At 40.1% G+C, this 18,669-nt stretch overlaps 1 protein-coding gene across 6 annotated transcripts in view; it reads right to left on the bottom strand.

Annotated features, from left to right (window-relative positions):
* Nucleotides 1-15,731, bottom strand: part of Mindy3 (MINDY lysine 48 deubiquitinase 3) — a 73,326-nt gene extending 57,595 nt beyond the window's left edge. For 2 of the 6 annotated variants that reach the window (XM_087896353.1, XM_087896354.1), the window contains exons 1-4: nt 15,441-15,726; nt 7,178-7,257; nt 3,741-3,801; nt 1,854-2,024 (exon numbers count right to left, since the gene is read on the bottom strand). In XM_087896353.1, coding sequence (XP_087752479.1) covers nt 1,854-2,024; nt 3,741-3,801; nt 7,178-7,257; nt 15,441-15,534 — 406 coding nt within the window. In that variant the 5' untranslated portion in view covers nt 15,535-15,726. Of the gene's footprint in view, nt 1-1,853; nt 2,025-3,740; nt 3,802-7,177; nt 7,258-15,440 lie in introns of those variants that run through there. The other 4 variants (XM_087896352.1, XM_087896356.1, XM_087896355.1 and 1 more) reach the window with 4 other exon arrangements.
* Nucleotides 15,732-18,669: the final 2,938 nt, after the last annotated feature.

The raw sequence follows: 18,669 nt of genomic DNA, 5'->3' as shown, positions 1-18,669 counted from the left end.
AAGCTTAGCAGGCAGAAATGATGAAACTGAGACATAGGAGGAGGAACACAGCTGGGAATAAAGAAAACCAGGTAAACAGATTGCTATATGAAACAAATATTTCAACATAAGTTCAGTTTAACTGTCAGTATCTAAGATAAATTCTCAAATTTTCAGCTAATAAAATGTTTTAAATCTATATGAAATTAAAAGTATACTTCAAATATGGTTTTATGTTGTGTTTATTTTTTAAAATGGAGCATTAAGTAAACTAGAAAATTCTACAGCATGTTTTTGGAGGGGGTTCAATATAACATACCCATCTAAATTAGTTGCTTAGGTAACTGTGCAATGAGGCCCTTTACTCTAGAGCTTCCCAACCCATTAGTATGGAAATGCACCACTTCCTCCATAGCAAGCGCATGGGATGCACTAAAATCCAAGTGAAAATGCTATAAATGAGCTTAAAATCTTTGAATAGTTTAATGTCTCTCAAAATTTAGTATCCCAAATGGAATTAACATGCTTCCTTGCCACACAGTAAAATTTACAAAACATTTAAAAATTAGTCTTAAATGATGTTTTATTGTCATTCCTTTGAGTACTTTCCATTTGTCTTTAGATGTTATAATGAACTCCAAAATAAATTTTTTGAATGGCAATGTTTTAAAGGCCTGAAAAGAAACATTACATGACTGTTAAAATTTTTAAAAATAATTCCTTGCAAATGTGCTATTAAAAATTGCCAACTACAAGCTGTTCTAATTGGAGAGGTATGGGAAAAAAATGATATGAAAATACTAGGACATTTCAGCTCAGGGAAGGTAGTAACACTGCCTCCCAGATAATTCTATACGGAAAGTGGTACACATCACACACAATCAAGTACTTACTTCCTAACATCAGGTCTCTAAGTTCTGAAAAACCATTTTATACAGAAAGTAATGATTGCACTGCAGTATAGGTGGAATAAATCACATATTCAGTCTACATATTTGGGATTACCAGTTATCAAAAGTTACCTACTAGCAAGATTCTTCCTCCAAAGCAAATCAGAAAAAGCAATTTGTATCTATTTTTCCTACCACCAGAAGACTCTAATTTATTAGCTCATTTTGGTAATATTTAAGACACTTTAAGAATGTTCAAGTGTCTAATTTTCTTTTTATTGTTGTTATGTTTTTCCAAGACAGGGTTTTTTTGGTGTAGCCCTAGCTGTCCTGGAACTAGCTCTGTAGACCAGGCTGGCCTCAAACTCACAGAGATCCGCCTGCCTTCTGCCTCCCAAATGCTGGGACTAAATGTATGCACCATAATTTTTATGAACTAGAATAGATGTTATTTAGATTATTTAAAGGAAAGGAAATACAGTCAAGATATAGAAAGCTTAAGACATAAATAAAACAAAACTAAAATTACCTTCGTCCAGATATATAATGATGTTCAGAAAGTTCAGGAGCAAAGTAACAGTGTATAACTAAGAAAATGTCCCCATCTTTGCTTTAGAAAGCATCTAGGGATATCTAAGCATTTAATGGCATAAAAAGTCCTTCTCATCTAAATATGATGCATACCCGAATTCATGGCATACAGATGTATATTCTTTAGATTTTTGAAATCAAAGTTCTAATGTTCAAAGGAAATTTCATCAAGTAAAAATTAACTAGAATTATCTTTAAAATGCTTAAAAGATAAATGTGATTTTAATAGTAATTAAAATAATGGAAAAGGAAACAGAAAATATTAAAGATTACTAGTTAAACTAAGGATAGAAAAAGAGTTATAAAAACAAAATATTTTCCCTCAAAATTTTCAATAGTTCATTAAAAATAAAAGGACAAGAAATTACTTCATGAAATAAAAATGTATCTTACAAGAATGCTCCACTTGGCAACTAGACTGTGCAGGACTCCCAGCAATATCAGCCGCTTCCTCAGCTGTCCTTCCTCTGAACCACGAAACCAGGCAGTATGGTCCAGAGCTGTCACAAGCACTTTCTAAAATATCACACAAGGTATGACAAAGGAGCTCCTTCTGCTCTTCCTCTAAAAAGAACCAAAGTATACGTTATGATGGTTTGTCTGAAAAAGAAAATCCAGTCATGAAAAATAGTAAGAATGCCTTGGCTTAATAATAAAAGTCAAGTGTTTGGTAAGAATGAGGAAAATCCATATATAACCCAAAGACTGTACATTAGAAAACAACATGCCTAAAGATTAAAATATCATCACTTTGAACACTGTGTCAGTTATAAGCATACAGAAGGATGCAGACTATAACAGGATGAGAAACAGCGTGCTAACCATCGCTGTCCTGAGCACCTGAGCTCAGGAGCCCTCTACTGCAGAATCAAGCATAATGAGGAAGAGAGCTCCTGGAGACCTGCCTTCTCCTCATCTTCTGAATTCTAATGACTGATCAATTTACAGGAATAAGAGCTAGGTAATGGTGATAAAACACCATCAGCACACAAAACCCACAATCCATTACCACAGCAGAAGCAACCACTGCTATGCTGAATAAACCAGAAGCCACTACACAAATCCACAGTAAGCTCAGCACTGGTGTTTTGTGGGTCACAAGCAAGGCCATTTCTTCCAGAACCTGGGAAGCCCCTCCCTCTCTCTAGTGGTGCCCCTTCCCAGATCCACTATCATTTCAAACTTCCAAAAGAAGGCTGTATAACAAATTCTGTATCACATTTGATGATAAAAGAGGCTTCTGTCTTTTCTAATGGAAAGATCTTTATGGTCAGTAATGGTTCCATGCACTTTGCATCACATTGAAATGCTTTCCAAATTTGTCAAAGTGACTGTATTTTTAAGGAAGAAATATTTTCTGCAATTAAAAGTCATGTCAATAACTGACTCGATCTTATACATTTCATATTAACACTAAATATATACAACCAGAACATCTTTAAATCTCAGTTCAAAATCATGAGGAGGTTCTATGGTCATGGGTTAGACTGGAAGCTATTATGCTCATATATACAATATTGGCACTGTAATATCCTGTCTCCTAGAAGTGACTATGAGGCTCACAAGAAATAATTCTATAACTGAGGAAAGAAAGATCTTTGTAAATTGCTAAGTGGGATGAAACTGTTTGTCATGAGGTAGGTATCCTGTATCTGTCTAACTCAAGCTGCAGACACTCTGACAGCTTCATTGCAATATAATTACTTTCAGTGTTCCCATTATAATAAAAAAAAGACATAGGAGTAAGAAGAGTATGCTAAGCCTCCCCATCAGAGTTCAATAAGTCAACAAAAGAAAATAGGAGAGACAGGGAGGGAGACCAATAACAACAAACAGGCATGGTGGAGCAAGAATGTAATCCTAGCAATAAGCAGTTAAAGTAGAAGACGCTTGAGTCTGAAGACAGCTGGCCTACACAGTATGCTCCTCAAGCTAGCCTTGTTAAACAGCAAGACCCCATCAAACAAACACCAGAGCACATGGGTATTCTTTATGGGTATGTTATCATCTAAAAGTTAAGGGAAACACTCGTTTTAGCAAGAGGCCAAGTGTTTTCCTTACTTATAATATCCTGTCTTCCTTTATTAAAAATCTGAAAATGCATACTTTAAAACAAAGTCACTGTTTATGAAACTTCCTGAAACATTCAAGAAATACTATCCCATCAATTGTTTCCTACTGAAAACAGACTTTTCTTTATTGAATTACTATCAATAAATGTTGCACAGACGAGGTTTAAAAGAGAAGATGAAGAAGAAACTTGAAAGGCAGCTATCATACCTGAGCAATCCCGCCAGGACGACTTCTCAGAGGAAAACAGAAGCTTCTTCAAAAGAAATGCCTTTACACAATTAAAGCAATGGTTAGAATTGATTTAGTCACATCTCATGCAGCTCTTCTACTTTTAGAAATGGAAACAATAGCACCTTTCTATCCGGTTTTATTAAAACTTCACATAGTCTTCCCCCATATTCAAAAGTCAGAGTATATAGTAATTTACTTTGAATATTCTAACATATACTTTATCCCAGAGTCACAGATTACCCCCTCAGATACATATTTTCTAATAAGTAGAGAATTAATTTACATAATAAGTATGTAACTAGAAATTACAGCAAGTTAGTGGTCTGTACAAACAGTGAAGGTTCACAGGAATATGTCTACGTTTTTCTTGGATTTCTGGGGTAGGAGATATCTAAATACAATAGAAGTTCTTCCCTGTTAGCTCTGATCTGTTATACAAAGAATGCTACTACTGGCCATCTTGGGAAATTAGCAAGACCCCGTCTCAAGCTAAAATACAAAAGCACTGTAGACGAGGTTCAGTACTATAGCACTTGCGTACCATGGTGAAATTATGAGTTAGATGCCCAGGACTATGGAACAAAAAAAAGAGTATGGGGAGAGAAGGGATAATCCAACTATTAGAGTAATCACTTCTCACAAGAACTCAGCTTCATGATTTGAGCCATCAAGTTATATGATTTGATAGAAAAACAAATTGATCCCTAATATTTTAATGGCTATGTCATAGAGAGTTATGGGACATAGAACAGTGCTTCCTTAAGGTACAGAGTAGTTGACTTGTTTAAATGCAGGTTCTTGGGGTCCATCTGCTGAATATGAATCTGTGTAGGGCAAGTCTAAGAAATAGGGGTATTATAGGACTCTTCATATCTTATGAAAAAGAAGGATAAAGACCGCTTTTAGTAAGAAGGACCTACGCTTTAGTCTTGATTAACTATCCTATTAGTCAAAAGTGCTAGGACAAACTTGGAAAGATTTCAGTAAGGATTATACGAGAAAATGTATGCAATGCACACAGCATAATACCTGGCACTTGACAAGTCATCAATTCAAAGAATTTTGCCACCCCCCACAGTAAAGGTCTACTGTACCTACATAGAAATAAAGCAAACACTATCATCAAATATATACTATCATCTAAAATCAACAGAAATTAACTACCTTGTGTAATTATCTACAGTACAAACTTTGAAGGTAAAACAAAGACATTTATCGCACCACTAATGCTATCACGCTGACATGTAATATTTCCTTCACTCTTTCCTCATAAATGGTTTTGTAAGAAGGAATTGTAATGCTTATATTAAGATGTGCAATTTCTGTTCTTCACAGAAAGTAATAGCCATAATCACTACTTCTATAAAGTTCCCAAGATTTATCTGTTATTTCCTCATTTAAATTTTATGAAGAAAATTTTTCCCATATGAAGGATTATTTTTAAAGACTTACATTATCATGGCTCTAGCTGTAGTCTAAACACCCTCACAGAATCCTAGTCAAACCTGTACTAGTCAGCAATATTTGAGAGTGCCAATACAACACACCCACATAAAGTTTGACAATTTGATATTTAGAGATTTTTTTAAAAAAGAAGAAGAATTAGGATCAGGCTCTAGTTTGATTTTAACTGGTCACCCTCAGCAACTGTCTTTACCCTTTTACTACCGGGTAGTAACTACCTGTTGCCAACCACTCCGGGGCCATCTTACCACTGGGGATAGAGGGGGTTTCTTCCCAATTGTACTAATTCCCCATGTAAGACAGACAACATCCTTGCTAATAATGTTTACTGTAATTATTTTTTTCTGAGCTTATAATAATCCTTTTTCTTAGAGTATTAGTACATTAATATTTTGGTTTCTTATGGTTCTAGGACATATTTGGCATATAGTAAGAGACGATCTATTAGTTCCTCAAATTGTCATATTGGTGGTATTCATGGAATTTTATTTTATTCCATCACTTATTATTACAATATTTATTAAGAAATAAAGTTTTAGTAAATTGTTAATAAAATAACTATCTGTTTAATACTATTTCTATGTGTATTTTTTAGAAGTATCATCTTATAAATATTCAAAAAGGTTACTGTTAATATTTTGACTCACTCAGTTCCCTCATTACTCTAAATGATTTAATTTTGATGTTTAAGCTAAAACACTTGACTGTAAGTATTGGTATGTTTCTCAAACTAACCCAGTGCCTGAAAGGGCTGGAACAAGGCAGTCAGAATTGTCATGTTAAAGTTAACCCTTGTTTATTCTTATACACACTGAGTTTTAAATGCTTATAATCTTCTGCTTAACTATATCCACAGACCTTCAACCTTATAGTACCATTACTGACCACAGAGACTGTTTCCAAATATAACACACATGAAGGGCATACCATCTTCAAATTCAGACACGATTCCTACTGTTACCTGAAATTTGCCTCAGCTACTCAGAAAAATGAATATAATAATAGCTAATAGCAATATATTATATATTATTATACAAATAGTATATGTAACCACACAGGATATATAAATGTTATTGTTATACTTAAATTTCAACTTTATATACTTAATTCTGAAGCAAGATTCAGACACTCAAATTTTTCTTAATAATTTTACAAACGTGGAAAAAAAGCATTATTCTTTGAAGAAATAAAAACAAGATGGTCTATAAAAATGCATGTTGGAATAATTCTGAAAAGACTACTTTTCATCTTAAAATTTTGATAGCTGTGTATGAATGTTTCACCTGCAGTTTGGCATGCATACCATGCAAAACCTGGGTTGTTGGCAAAAGCGACCACTGTTCTAAACCGTTGAGCCATCTCTCCATTTCTAAGATGGTTTTTCTTTTAAAGAAACATTTTTAACTGAGTGATGTTAGCATAAGGAGGATAAAGTTGGAGATGAATCTATTACATAACCAAGAGTTTAGAAAACTCTCCTTCATGTCCAGTGGGCAATTTGCATCTTTTCTTATTAAACAAGTATTTTAATTTTAAAGTATGAATAGCGATATAAACAGCTCTGATGTTACACTGATAGTCATACACATAACAATAAACCAGAGCTGCTGATTCCAGCAATTCAACAGTTTATAGCACTAGTCAGTTCTGAAATTCAAAAACATTAAGATTTAATATTATTACAAAATGGGCCTCCACCTGTAATTTCTAATCTTCTGAAAGTTAGGGTATACCTCTTATTTTTCCTTAAAATAGTAAAAATGCTACCACTGTAAAGACTCATGCTCTGAATTCATTTTTATTTTGGATAGTTACAACTCCATGTGCAAGAGTTGTTAGACACCCATATCTGGTGGTTCTACAGAACGCAGACATCAGAAAACAAACGCAAGTGCTAAACTTTTGAACACGTCCCTTATCTAAGGAGTTGGTAAAGTAGTCTATGTTACCTGAACAGGTGCAATAACAGCACAGGGGCCACCTTCAAACTGTTCTAATGCAGATCCCTCTGATTCACTAAACACAAACCCTAAAAATGAAAGCAAGTAGCAAGGATTAAAAATAATTCCAACAGCATCTATAAAGAATTGTTCGTGTACTTTGCATTGAGATCATGTTTTTACAACAGCAAAATATCTACAGTTATTGGAGAGAATGACTCTTCTTTTAAGAGACCAAGAGGACTCTTTGGAAAATGGTATGCGACTACTACCTCTCCTCCCAAGTATTTGTAAAATCTCCATCTTCCCTCCCTGTCTTCTCTCCAGACAGTATTTTTGTTGTCATCTTTTTTTTTTTTTTCATTAAAAATAATTGAGTGAGAACACTTAAAAGACCCGGATAAATCCAGACCCCTCTAGCAGGAAGAATAGAGCCAAAAATCTAGCAGGGAGAGTAGAACCAAAAAGATCTAGGTTAGCGGTTCAGTGCCTCTGTTCCAGGAACTAGCTGACCATAAAGTTAGATTATAATCTTGAGCATAATCTTGAGAAATGGGGAGTTACCCCCTTCTGATTATCACTGGTATTTTCAGATTTTTCCAATGACGCCCTCCCTATGCCCTTTGGGTTGTGGTTTTTTCCCTAAATACCCCTTCTCCCAGCTACTCGGGGTTGAACTCCTCTACCCCTGTGTCAATCAGTTTCGGCCCCAGTGCGCTGGTTCCTGTCAATAAACCTCATGTGACTGCAGCAAGGAAGGTCTTTCATAAGTTCCTGGGGGGGGGGGGTTGTGTTATCCCAAGACTTGAGTGAGAGTCTCCCCACTCCAGGGGTCTTTCACACTGTAAGTGAGCAGTGGGCTAGGCAGTGGCCCACAGTAGCCCACAAATTTGCCTATTTGCTACTTTGTTTCCATTCTTGGGTCACATTCTGTAATTTAAAATCTAAACGGCATGATAGATACTAAGTGTTCACACACTGGCTCTACCTTATTTTAAATATTCCTAATCAGCATAGACTGATAGCAGCTAAAGTTATGCAGAGGGCCCTGGGACAGAAGTCAGGAGAATCCACTAGAAACTCTGGGAAAAAAAAAAAAATTCAGCTTGAGCCTCGGTGGTCTTATTTTTAAAATGTTCACTTTCAACTTCAGTGTGCTAGGGATCTAGTGAATTTGACTAATGGCTAAATTCAGTAACCCAGCAAAGACACTGAGTTTGTTTATATGTCATGAACACCAGATCCTGCAATTCAGAATATAGATAGGCAAGACTGCTACAATCGCTGGTCTAAAGGAGCTGATAATCTAGCTGAAGAGGCACACAAATAGGTAGTAATAAAAGACTCTGTTAATGTAACAGAGGAATGAAGGACACTGCGGGTGTCCTGGGTGCAGAAGGGAACATCTTACTCAGCCTGAGTCAAATCTTAATAGATGAACAGGAGGCTGATCATGGCAGGGGTTTGTCTTGGAGCAAGGATAAGCAAATGATGTTGAGGCAAAGCAAATATCACTATTAAATGGAAAAGGGCTGTAAGGGCAGGAAAGGTTGATAGATCAAAGGGAAATTTAATGCAGCTGAGGGGCAGGTTAGGGGCAGAAAGAAGTGGTAAACAGGTAGAAGGGGAGAGACAGGAGCACTCCAGAGACCTGCACAGCCTGAGGAAGTTCTGGCCCTTGCAGGACTAGAAGACAGCTTTCTTCAGTTTTAAAGGATGGAAACAGAAAACTTCTTTTAAGAAGCCCAGCAAAGATGGAACTGACTGAATAAAAGCTACTTTCTTATATATAGAGAGTTATGTTTAGGTAGAATCTCAAATGAAATTAAAGTTTGATTACTATATGTAAATGGAGCATGCTTGATACAGAGAATGGACACAGATATAGAGAAATGAGAGTTGCCTCTAAAGTTTCTACAGAAAAAGAAGAAAAAAAAAAAGCTGAGGATCAGGAGCTTCCTCACCAAGCTCTCCTTTGGCCTCTCTTCCAAACAACATTTCATGTGTATTTCACATAGTTTTAAAAAAATAAATAAAGTGGTTCCACCAAGAAATCCACCGGATCTCGTTCTTGCCCTCTCAGCCCCACCCCAGTCATCCATAACCGACAGCCTGCCTTTCTGGGCTCAGTCTCCTCTTTTAAGCCCTGGTTACACCCAGCTCACTCTCAGCCACGTTCACTGGTGACTCCTCCAGGATATCTTAAAGATATCTAACCTTAAAGACTCATCTAACCTTCTGTAGTCACCTAAATGAGCATAAACTCTGTAGAAACTTGGGCTCTTGCATTTTGGTCCCTCTTGTTGCACATTTTAACCTGTTTATCCTCAGTTACCCAGCACCTCTTAAATGCTGATCATCCCCAAGGAGTGGGACTATGGCCCTGGAACTACGCAGTTTCCTTACTATACGTTCTCTCTGGTAATATGCAGAGTTTTATCTACCCCAACAATTTCATCTACTCTTTCAATTTCCATTACTGATTATAGCCACGTAGCCCCAAATATAAACCAGACATACAAAATCTAAAGTCCTTAGATGGTCCTGCACAGTGAACTCCAGCCTCACTGTTGAGATTCCTCCAGGTCTTCAAACGTTCCTGCCTCTACCTCTTCCACCATGCCTTTGTATGTAATGATTGTTCTGTCTGAAACACACGCTAGCCCTTTCTGAAGAAACTTATTTTTTAGGCTTCTTCCTTTTAGCTCAAGGCTCAAAAACCTATCTTGGATGTGTCCATTTCTGTCCCATGTCTAGTCTGTCTTATAGTTCAAACTGCTATCCCCCCTCACCTAGCATACCGATGAAACTTTCCAAACACACCTTCCAGCTCTTCATCTACTTAACCCCTCCTATTCACCAGGATTGCCTGGAGAGCATGTCAGATATGCAAACAAGGTTTGGTCACAGTCTGCTTAAAGATCTTTCTATGGCCTCTCACTGCAAGTAGAATAAAATCTTAACTCCCTTTTCTGGTCTAAAGATATGAGAGGATTGCCCAATTCAAAGGACCTCCGTTTTACTTTTACTTTGCTTTACTACGAAGTCCTTATAACTGCTTGCTCTTTTCTCCAGATGAAATACTTCCTTCTATTCTGCTCTTCATAGTTTTCAGGATTCAATTTAGATGTTAACTCCTTACAGACTTCCTGGCAAATATGTCTAAGTATTTAGATATATATGGGAATCCCTGAGCAGAGCCAGCATTTATCAAAATCTACATTTATGGTAATTTGTTATATAGGTATCATATCTTTAGTCAATGGCTGTTTTTCACCATGTGCTATATAGTCACTGCTTATTAATGCTTGTTGAATTTCTGAGAGGGAAGACAATTAAGGGGTGTTTGTAAAGATGTAAACAGTTTAGTTTCAAGCATGTAAAGTGGTCATTACTACCATCTAGAAGTGGGAGATACTGGCCCTCAGAGCAAGATTTGGGACATAGATAGCAAGTGCAGTCATCTGAAACAGGTCAGTTACAGCGAAGGCCAACATGCACTGCACAGATAACACAGCTGAGAACATTAGAAAAATGGGGAGAGGCTCTGTCAGCAACGCAGGACAACAGCTTAGAAAAACAGGCCAGAGAGAAATATAGTCGCTGAGGTTCTAGAAAAGAACAATTAGATGCAAGAGTAGTCAGCTGTGACAAACGCTAGATCAAGCACGCCACTGGAGTGTTACATAAGAAAACTTGGAGTTAGAGAGAGCACAGGACTTTAAATGACAAGAGAAGCAGCAAAAGCAAACTATTTGTTGCACCAGTTTCACAGAAAGTAAAATTACGGTAGCATGAAGAATTATTTTGACACTTTATGTGAGCCAAACTAAAAAATGGCATATGATTTTAATCCCAGCACTCAGGAGGCAGAGGAGGTGAACTCTTGAGTTTGAGCTCAGAGTCTGCTTAGTGAGTTTCAGGCAGCCAGGGCTACATAGTGAGACCCTGTGTCAAAACAAACAAAAATGGGGGTTGATTCAAGGAATGATAAGGAAAAAAGAAATTTAAGACCTATTGGTCTTAGAAGAGAGCTGAGAAAGTGTATCACAACAACAGTGACGACCACCCAGACAGAGCTTCTCAAATGTGCATCCCGCCTCACAGACTTTTTTATAGTACTAGAGACTGGTGCAAGGAACCCACCTGAAGTTAAAATAGTTTTTGCAACCTGCCAAGACATAACCTGCCACAGTTCTGCTAATGTCATATGCTTTCATGTTGAGTCCCTTAATATAAGAGTATAACAGGATTCTGGGCTCAGAAAACATGAAAGTTGCTGACCTAAGAGACAGAAAACTTAGAATATTTCATAAAAAAAAAAAGTGGAGGGAGTAGCCACTGGCTGGAGCCTCTGGCTCAGCACTGAAGAGCACAAGGATAGCAGACAAGGATGACGAGCAGAGGCAGGAAGGACTCACGTAGGAGGTAATTAACGTCTGTGCTGATGCCAGGTTTATCTAGCACACACAACACACTGCAGATCCTGATAACAATAAATGAAGTTCTAGAAGTAGTTAAGCTGGATGGGAAAAACTTAATAAAGAAAGTGGCAACTAAGAATGCTGGTTATCACATTAAGACCACCAAATTTGAGGTTCAAACTAAGCCAAGAGTTTGTGCCAAGAGTTGGTGGCCATCCCATCTAGAATCCACTAGTCCCCATACCTTCTCGTCTGCTAAGCAGGGTCAGGCCTTGTCAGTCTTGGTAAAGACCTTCGAGTTTGTCCAAGGAGAATAAGGAAGGAGCTGTGGTCTGCATAGAAGTGCAGAGAAGCGATGAGGTTCTACCAATCTTTCAGTTCATGTAATAAACGATTAATTAGGAATGGATTCTAGCCTTCTTTTAAAATTCCACCAAAATTTAAAAGGAAGTAAAAACATTATCAAAAATTTTATCAGTATAATACAGTTATCAAGATTGATGGGTGGTGCTTATAATTACAATCGCACCACGGTGGCGGGTACCTTTCCTTGCTGAGCTATCTTGTTGGCACATTGTATATTTTTAAACACTTCCTTACTTTTCATAAGTTAAAATCTTATTTTCCATATTATTTAATAAAGACTCCCTTATTCCTCAAAATCCCAAAAATCAAATCTTAGTCAAATACAGTCCTGCCCCATCTCAGAAAGACAAAATCCACTTTAAGCCGCCATAGATCGTCATCTCTTTTTCCAACACACCTTCAGGTGAAACAATAAAACAAAGTGAAGTTTGGAGAAAGGGACTGACAGAGAGGTTCCTAAGCTCCTGATATCTAAACTGAGGTCAGGGAAAACAGCCCCAAGTGCTTCATAAGCAATGTTCTGGAAAGCTGTGCCTACATTACCCATGAGGAACACTGAGAACCAGAAAAGGCACTGACTGGCCCTTTGCATGGAGTCTGCCAAATACTGTGTTACAAAATCAACACTGAAAATTGAACTCCTAGTTCGTCAAATGTTCCCATGATCAATACTACTTCTGTCAGACAGAGAGGATGCCAATCTGGGTTCTGCTGGGACATGGTTGATCTACTATCTCCAGTGTTACTATCCTGATCAGCACCTCCTCTCCTCTCAAACTACAGGGACCATCTGATCTTAATCACTGTCTCACCACTGTCTGCCCTCAATCACAGCAGTCAAATCAACCTAAAGAAAAAAAACCTGTCTCCTTGCTCCAAAACTTCCAGGGACTCCTCTGTTTCCTTCAGAATGAGGGCGAATGTCCTTATAATGGCTAGAACGCCTTATATGATTATATTACTTTTAGAGCATTTATTCCCCCCCTTCACACTACCCCCTCAAGCAACACTAATCTCCTTCCTGTTTCCCAATTAACAGTCTGAGAACATGTGGCACTGAGACTTTAACAGGGGTGGTGCCCTCTGTCTGGAACGCTTTCTTCAGATGTCTGCACAACTGGCTCCAAAGACTCCAAAAGTGCTTCCAGGACTCTCTGTCCCTTCACCTACAACACTGCAGGCCTTGATGCTTGCTCTACTAGCCCAGGCTTCAGCAGCAAGGCAAGGGACACCAGTGTGGTTTAGAGGAAGAAAGACAAGTAAGAGGTGCTAATGAACTAAGAAGGTGAAAAAGCGTTTTTAAAAGGTAGGCAAAGAACAGGAGAAGGCCAAAACAGAAAATAGATTTTCAAACTAAAACCAGTCAGTCTGAACCAGGAAGATAAGGCACATCTTTTATCCCAGCACCCAGATCACTGCAGTGGATCTAAGTGTGTTCAAGGTCAGACAAAGCTACCTGGTGAGACCTTGTTTCAAAAACAATGATTAAATTCAAACCATTTATTAAATGAATTTGGAGAGACGGCACAGTGTCTAAAAGCACTGAGTGCTTGTGAGGAGACCTGGGTTCAATTCCCAGCATCCATATGCAGGTTCATGCCATCCATAACTTCAATTCCAGGGAATCCAATGCCCTCTTCTGGCCTCTGTGGGCACAAGGCATGCATGTGGTGCACGTGCATACATGGAAGCAAAACATCCACACACATACATTACATTTTTAAGTAAAAAATAAAATCAAAGACAGGCAGTGGTGGTGCGTGCCTTTAACTCCAGGGAGGCAGAGGGAGGTAGAACTCTGTGAGTTCAAGGCCAGGATGGTCTACAAGAACTAGTTAGGACAGGTAGGGCTGTTACACAAAGAAACCCTAAAAACCAAAAAATAAAATAAAATACATCTTTATATAAGGATTGCTCAAAAATAACCCAAGACGTATACTTCTTTAAGTGAAAGGAGTTTCCAAAAAAAATAAATAAACCTGTCATAATAACAAAAAATGAAGAACTATGTGCTACTCTATTGGCTTATTTTAACAAGCAAAGCAAAATAACTTGACTAAGGTAACTTCCTAAATGGAGTATCTCTAGATGTAACTTTTACACTAACTACTTACTCCTGCATCTTATTTTCAAAAGACTGAGTTTGCAGCTGTCAATTCAATGCAGTTATTGACCACAAAAATGAAGCCACCTTACTAATGCAGCAAGTCAGTGCCCTGTGCCTACTCCCACAATTCCAAATGATAACCACAGCAACATCTGGCAATGGCCTCTGAGAGTAGGTAATTCTGAGCACCATTAGACTGGCAGAGGAAGTGCTGTGATCCACAATCCTTTTAAATTGCAACAAACAATACCAGACACTGTCTCAAAACCAGGGATACTTGAGGCCACGTAAACAATTTGTAGCGAGCAATACCGTGTTTCCATCCAAGCGCCACACCTAACCACACAATTACAACATAAAACTGCTTTCTGGCATTAGTCACTTAGATCGCTACCTCACCTCACCCCACTCCACCACCACCCCCTCAAGAAAAAATCCAAACACTGATAACATAAAACTCACTTGGAGACTGGAGATATAAAGATCCTGACAGGTGGCTCCCTTTAGGCGACTCACATTGCAGCCCACCAGGCCCCTACTCTGCCCCTGCAGCAAGTCAGCCCAGACTGGGAGAGGCTCTTGGACTCTTTGGTTAACATCCTCCTATCCAAGTTCTCCCCATTAAAATCCACTTAGAGCAGCGGTTTTAAACCTGTGGGTCTTCGTCCCCCCCGGGGGGTCGCACATCAGATACCCTGCATATTTACATTACGACTCCTAACAGTAACAAAATTGCACTTATGAAGCAGCAACGAAATAATTTTAAGGTTAGGGATCAGCACATCATGAAGAAGTATATTAAAGGGTCACGCATTAGAAAGGTTGAGAACCACTGATTGGGGCATGGGTACTAGTACGGACCTCGAGGTATCCGACAGGCCAGAGCTGAGGCAAGGGAGCCTAACGCGGGTACCTGAGGTGCAGGAGCGGTGTTAATTGTAACCAAGTCCGGATACTAGAACTGAGTGCGAAGTCCCGATGCGAGCAGAGCAGGGGTACAGGAATCAAGCTCTGACACAGGGAAAGGGCTCGGGAAGCCGAGGGGCCGAGGTTGTGTTACTGGGGCCAAGGACCGGCACAGGGAAAGGGTGCGGATATTAGAGAGACTGAAGCTGGAGTGCCAAGCCCGAGTTCAGGGAAATAGTGAAGGTAGCAGAAGGGCTGGGAGCTGAGTGAGGTACTGAGATCAAGCGGGGCTATTGGGACAGAACGCGGGTGTCCAAAAGCGGGGGGGACTGGGACCAAGCCCGGGACTGGTAGAGTAGGGCACTGGGGCCAAGCGCCAGGTACCCGAGATAGGGGAGCGGGGGTACTGGAAGCGAGCGGGCGGGGCGTCCCGGCGGAGCGGCTGGAATGACGAGCCCGGTCCCGGTACCTTGCGTCCAGCGGCAGAAGATGGTGTCCGACAGCCCGGGGCTGCTCTTGGTGCCCCACACCAGTTCCAGAAGCTCTTTGGTCACTTCGGACATGATGGGGATTGAGCAAGAGGATCTTTGCTTCCCGGACTCCGACCCCGGAACATAGGGAAGGGGAGACTCGAGAAAGGGGCGGCGGAAGAGCGGCGGCCGGGCGCGACCGGGAGGCCGAGCGAGGTGAAGGAAACACGCCGCCCGCAGAGATCGTGCCTGTCAAGCCGGCCGAAGCCGCAGCCTGGAGTTTTCCGGGCCGGAAGTGGTCGGACTTCCGACTTCCTTTAGCCCCGCCCCCCGCGGAGCACCGGGGAATGTCGTCCCCGAAAGCAGAAGTGGGAAGAGCCTCATGAAGAACTGGGAGTCTCTGGCCGCCTTTGGGAACTGTGGGATTGGCGGTGGTTGGGTTCTTGGGTTTTGCCCTGCCCTGCCAGGGGACTGAGAGAGCCCCTTCTCTCCTCGGCTCTGCCCTACTTTTTGTAACAGGATTTAAGACTCTTGCTCTATCACCTGGTCCTTAAAATCTAAAATAATACCCGAAACTAGAATTATGATAGCTATGCTCTTGAGTTGGGAACTGCCTTTCACTGCCCCTTGATAAACCTTGTAAAATCCAATCAACTCATTACCTGGTTATACTTGTAAATGCACTTGTGCTTTAAAAATAACTACAAGTGTAACTCACGTTACAGAACTAGCAGGAGTTAAACTGGCCTAAAGCAACCAGTTTGTACAAGGCACAGATTTCTGTTATGCGCAGATCGCAGGGTCCCCCCAAAACCAACAAGGAGACCAAGTCCCTTATGTAAAAGCAAAGTGCCTTTATTCTTATTCAAGTTCAAACTCGGACTCTCCGTGTGTCCAACTCACACTTCGAATTTAGTTTGGGCAGGGTTTTTATAATAGCAGAGATAGGGCTGAGGAATTTCTAAAGTTCAGAACCCCTAATTGGCTTACATTTGTCTAGCGGTATCCTGGATGTAAAAGTTTTTCGGCCCTCTCCACAGATGCAATAATCCAAATCAGACCAAATCAAACCGAATTAGAAAAGGCCCAGGTTTAATGGAAGCCAGAGCTCCAGGGTAGCCCTCCTGGACAACAGAGAGGGGGAAAGAGAACCGGGAAGATCACGGAGAGGGAAAAGGAAGACAAGAAGACCAAGTGTTTGTTCTCTTGAGTGTGTGTGTGTGTGTGTGGGGGGGGGGGGGGAGTTTAAATAGCCTGTGGAAATGGTCTTGATCCCCTCTGGGGAGGGTCACCGTTTGATGGGCTTTCTCGGAGGTGGAGTCTGGACTGAAGTAACTCCCGGAGGAGGGGAGGCGGCTTGAAATGGAACTTTCCACCCAGACATTCCAAAATGGATGCCAGGGGCTGTGGTGATGCCCCACCCAAACACTGGGTAAAAGGTAATGGGTGTATGCTGGGCTTTGAAATGTTAGGTATTTTCTCTTAGGATGGTTGATTCCCAGGTAGTGCCTGGGTTGTCCTTGGAACCAGGTATTGCCTTAGGGTAAACTTAAACTCGGGCCTCTATTGTGCTTGTCCTTCCTGGGCCCTATAATTCTATCTCCCAAGTTTTGAGACACATATGCTGGCAGCCCTTGAGATTAAAGACCAGGGTTTTATTAAAGAATTAGAATGTCGTTAAATTTAGTATGAATTATTTGTGACATTTAAAAGAGAATTTTCGTTGGTTGGCTTTGGCGTTTAATGGAAAGGGCAAATTGTGAATTTTATGTTTGTGGTGGTTCGGTTCTTTTTTGTTTGTTTCAGTGATGAAGTATTTCATAGTTATTTGGAGGTCGGATTCTGAGTCATGAAAACGCCAGACTCTTCTGTGATAACTATCAAGTTAGCTACAGCCCACTTTGGCTTATTGTTCCTTAAACTAGGAATTATTATACAGTTCACATACTGTAAGGCATAAAAGAAAAATGTGTGCAACCATGCTGGCAGCTTGGACTTTGCAAGATGCTGGAAAGGCAGAAATATGTGTCTGGAAAAAGTTTAGATCCTGGTGATTGAGGAAGGAGAGTCCCAAGATGGAAGATGGAGGGGTGTTTTTGGGAGGAGGAGGGATTTTCCCAGGGAATTTTGAAACCAGGAATGATAATGGAAGGATTAAATGAAACTTATTCTGGGTAAGTCTGGTCTGTTTAGATAGGGCCAATTGGCTCCCTGGAGTTTATGAAAAAATGTTTGAAAAGAAATAAAGTTTAGACATATTAAAAGTTTATGAACATGATAGTATAGTTTTGGAATAGAAGACAGTGGGGGGAGAGAAGAAAAAAGGGGGAATTATTAGAAAGGGGAATTATTAGACCCCTTAATGTTTTGCCTTAAGGCACGAGTTCTCTTTAGCATCGTGGTATTACCTTAACATCCAGGAGACACTGCTGTAGTCAGTGATGAACCTGTTATGTTAAAGTCTGTTTTATGAGTTTTTGGAGTCTGTGGTTGTGAATGTCCTCAAACTCATTATTGTTTCTTACCACCTGGGCTTTTGGCTGTCCTTGTACCTCTGGCTCTATGTTTAATGATGGTCCCTATAATAACAGCTGAGTGGTTAACTGAAAATTTAAGTATGACATTGGAGAGATAGAGAAGTTGGTAAAGCAGATAGGAGAAAGAGGAAGAGGGAGAGTATATGGAATTTTGGGCACAAGGGAGTTGAATACGGTGATGAGACTTTTATTCTTCTGGAACTGTAGAAAAAGTGGCTGATCTTGGTGTCCTCTGGAACTTAAGGGAGCAGGGCCCTGTTTGAGTTACCACATACAAGGGGGTATCTTTCCTGGAAGAGTAAAAGGTTAGAGATAGTACAGGTGGATTTAATGAGGGAGTCCCTTGAGCTTGGCAGTAGTGGGAGTTACAAGAATTACTTTAAAGGGGCCCTGCCATTTAGGGGAAAGGGGTGAAGGGTTGGTCTGGGGGAGAGAATAGTACCTGATCATCTACTTTAATTAGCAGTGGGCATGGATTGGCACATGGTTGAAGTATTGAGTAGTCCCATAATAGGGAGCCAAGATGGGATAAAAGAGTAGTAAGCAGGTGATCAAGAAGGGGAGAGGTTTTAGGTGAGAGGCCTATGGGTTAAAACCAGCCACCTATACGTGAGTTCAAAGGGCGAGATGGTAAGGGGGCTTTTGGGGAGAGCCCTAAGACTAAGAAGGGCCAGAGGCAAAAGTTTTACCA

The sequence above is a fragment of the Myodes glareolus genome, chromosome 14, assembly GCF_982192425.1.
Source record: "Myodes glareolus chromosome 14, mMyoGla1.1, whole genome shotgun sequence".
Classification (NCBI taxonomy): domain Eukaryota; kingdom Metazoa; phylum Chordata; class Mammalia; order Rodentia; family Cricetidae; genus Myodes; species Myodes glareolus.
Note: the sequence above shows the minus strand (reverse complement) of the source record. Positions and strands in the feature narration are given on the sequence as shown.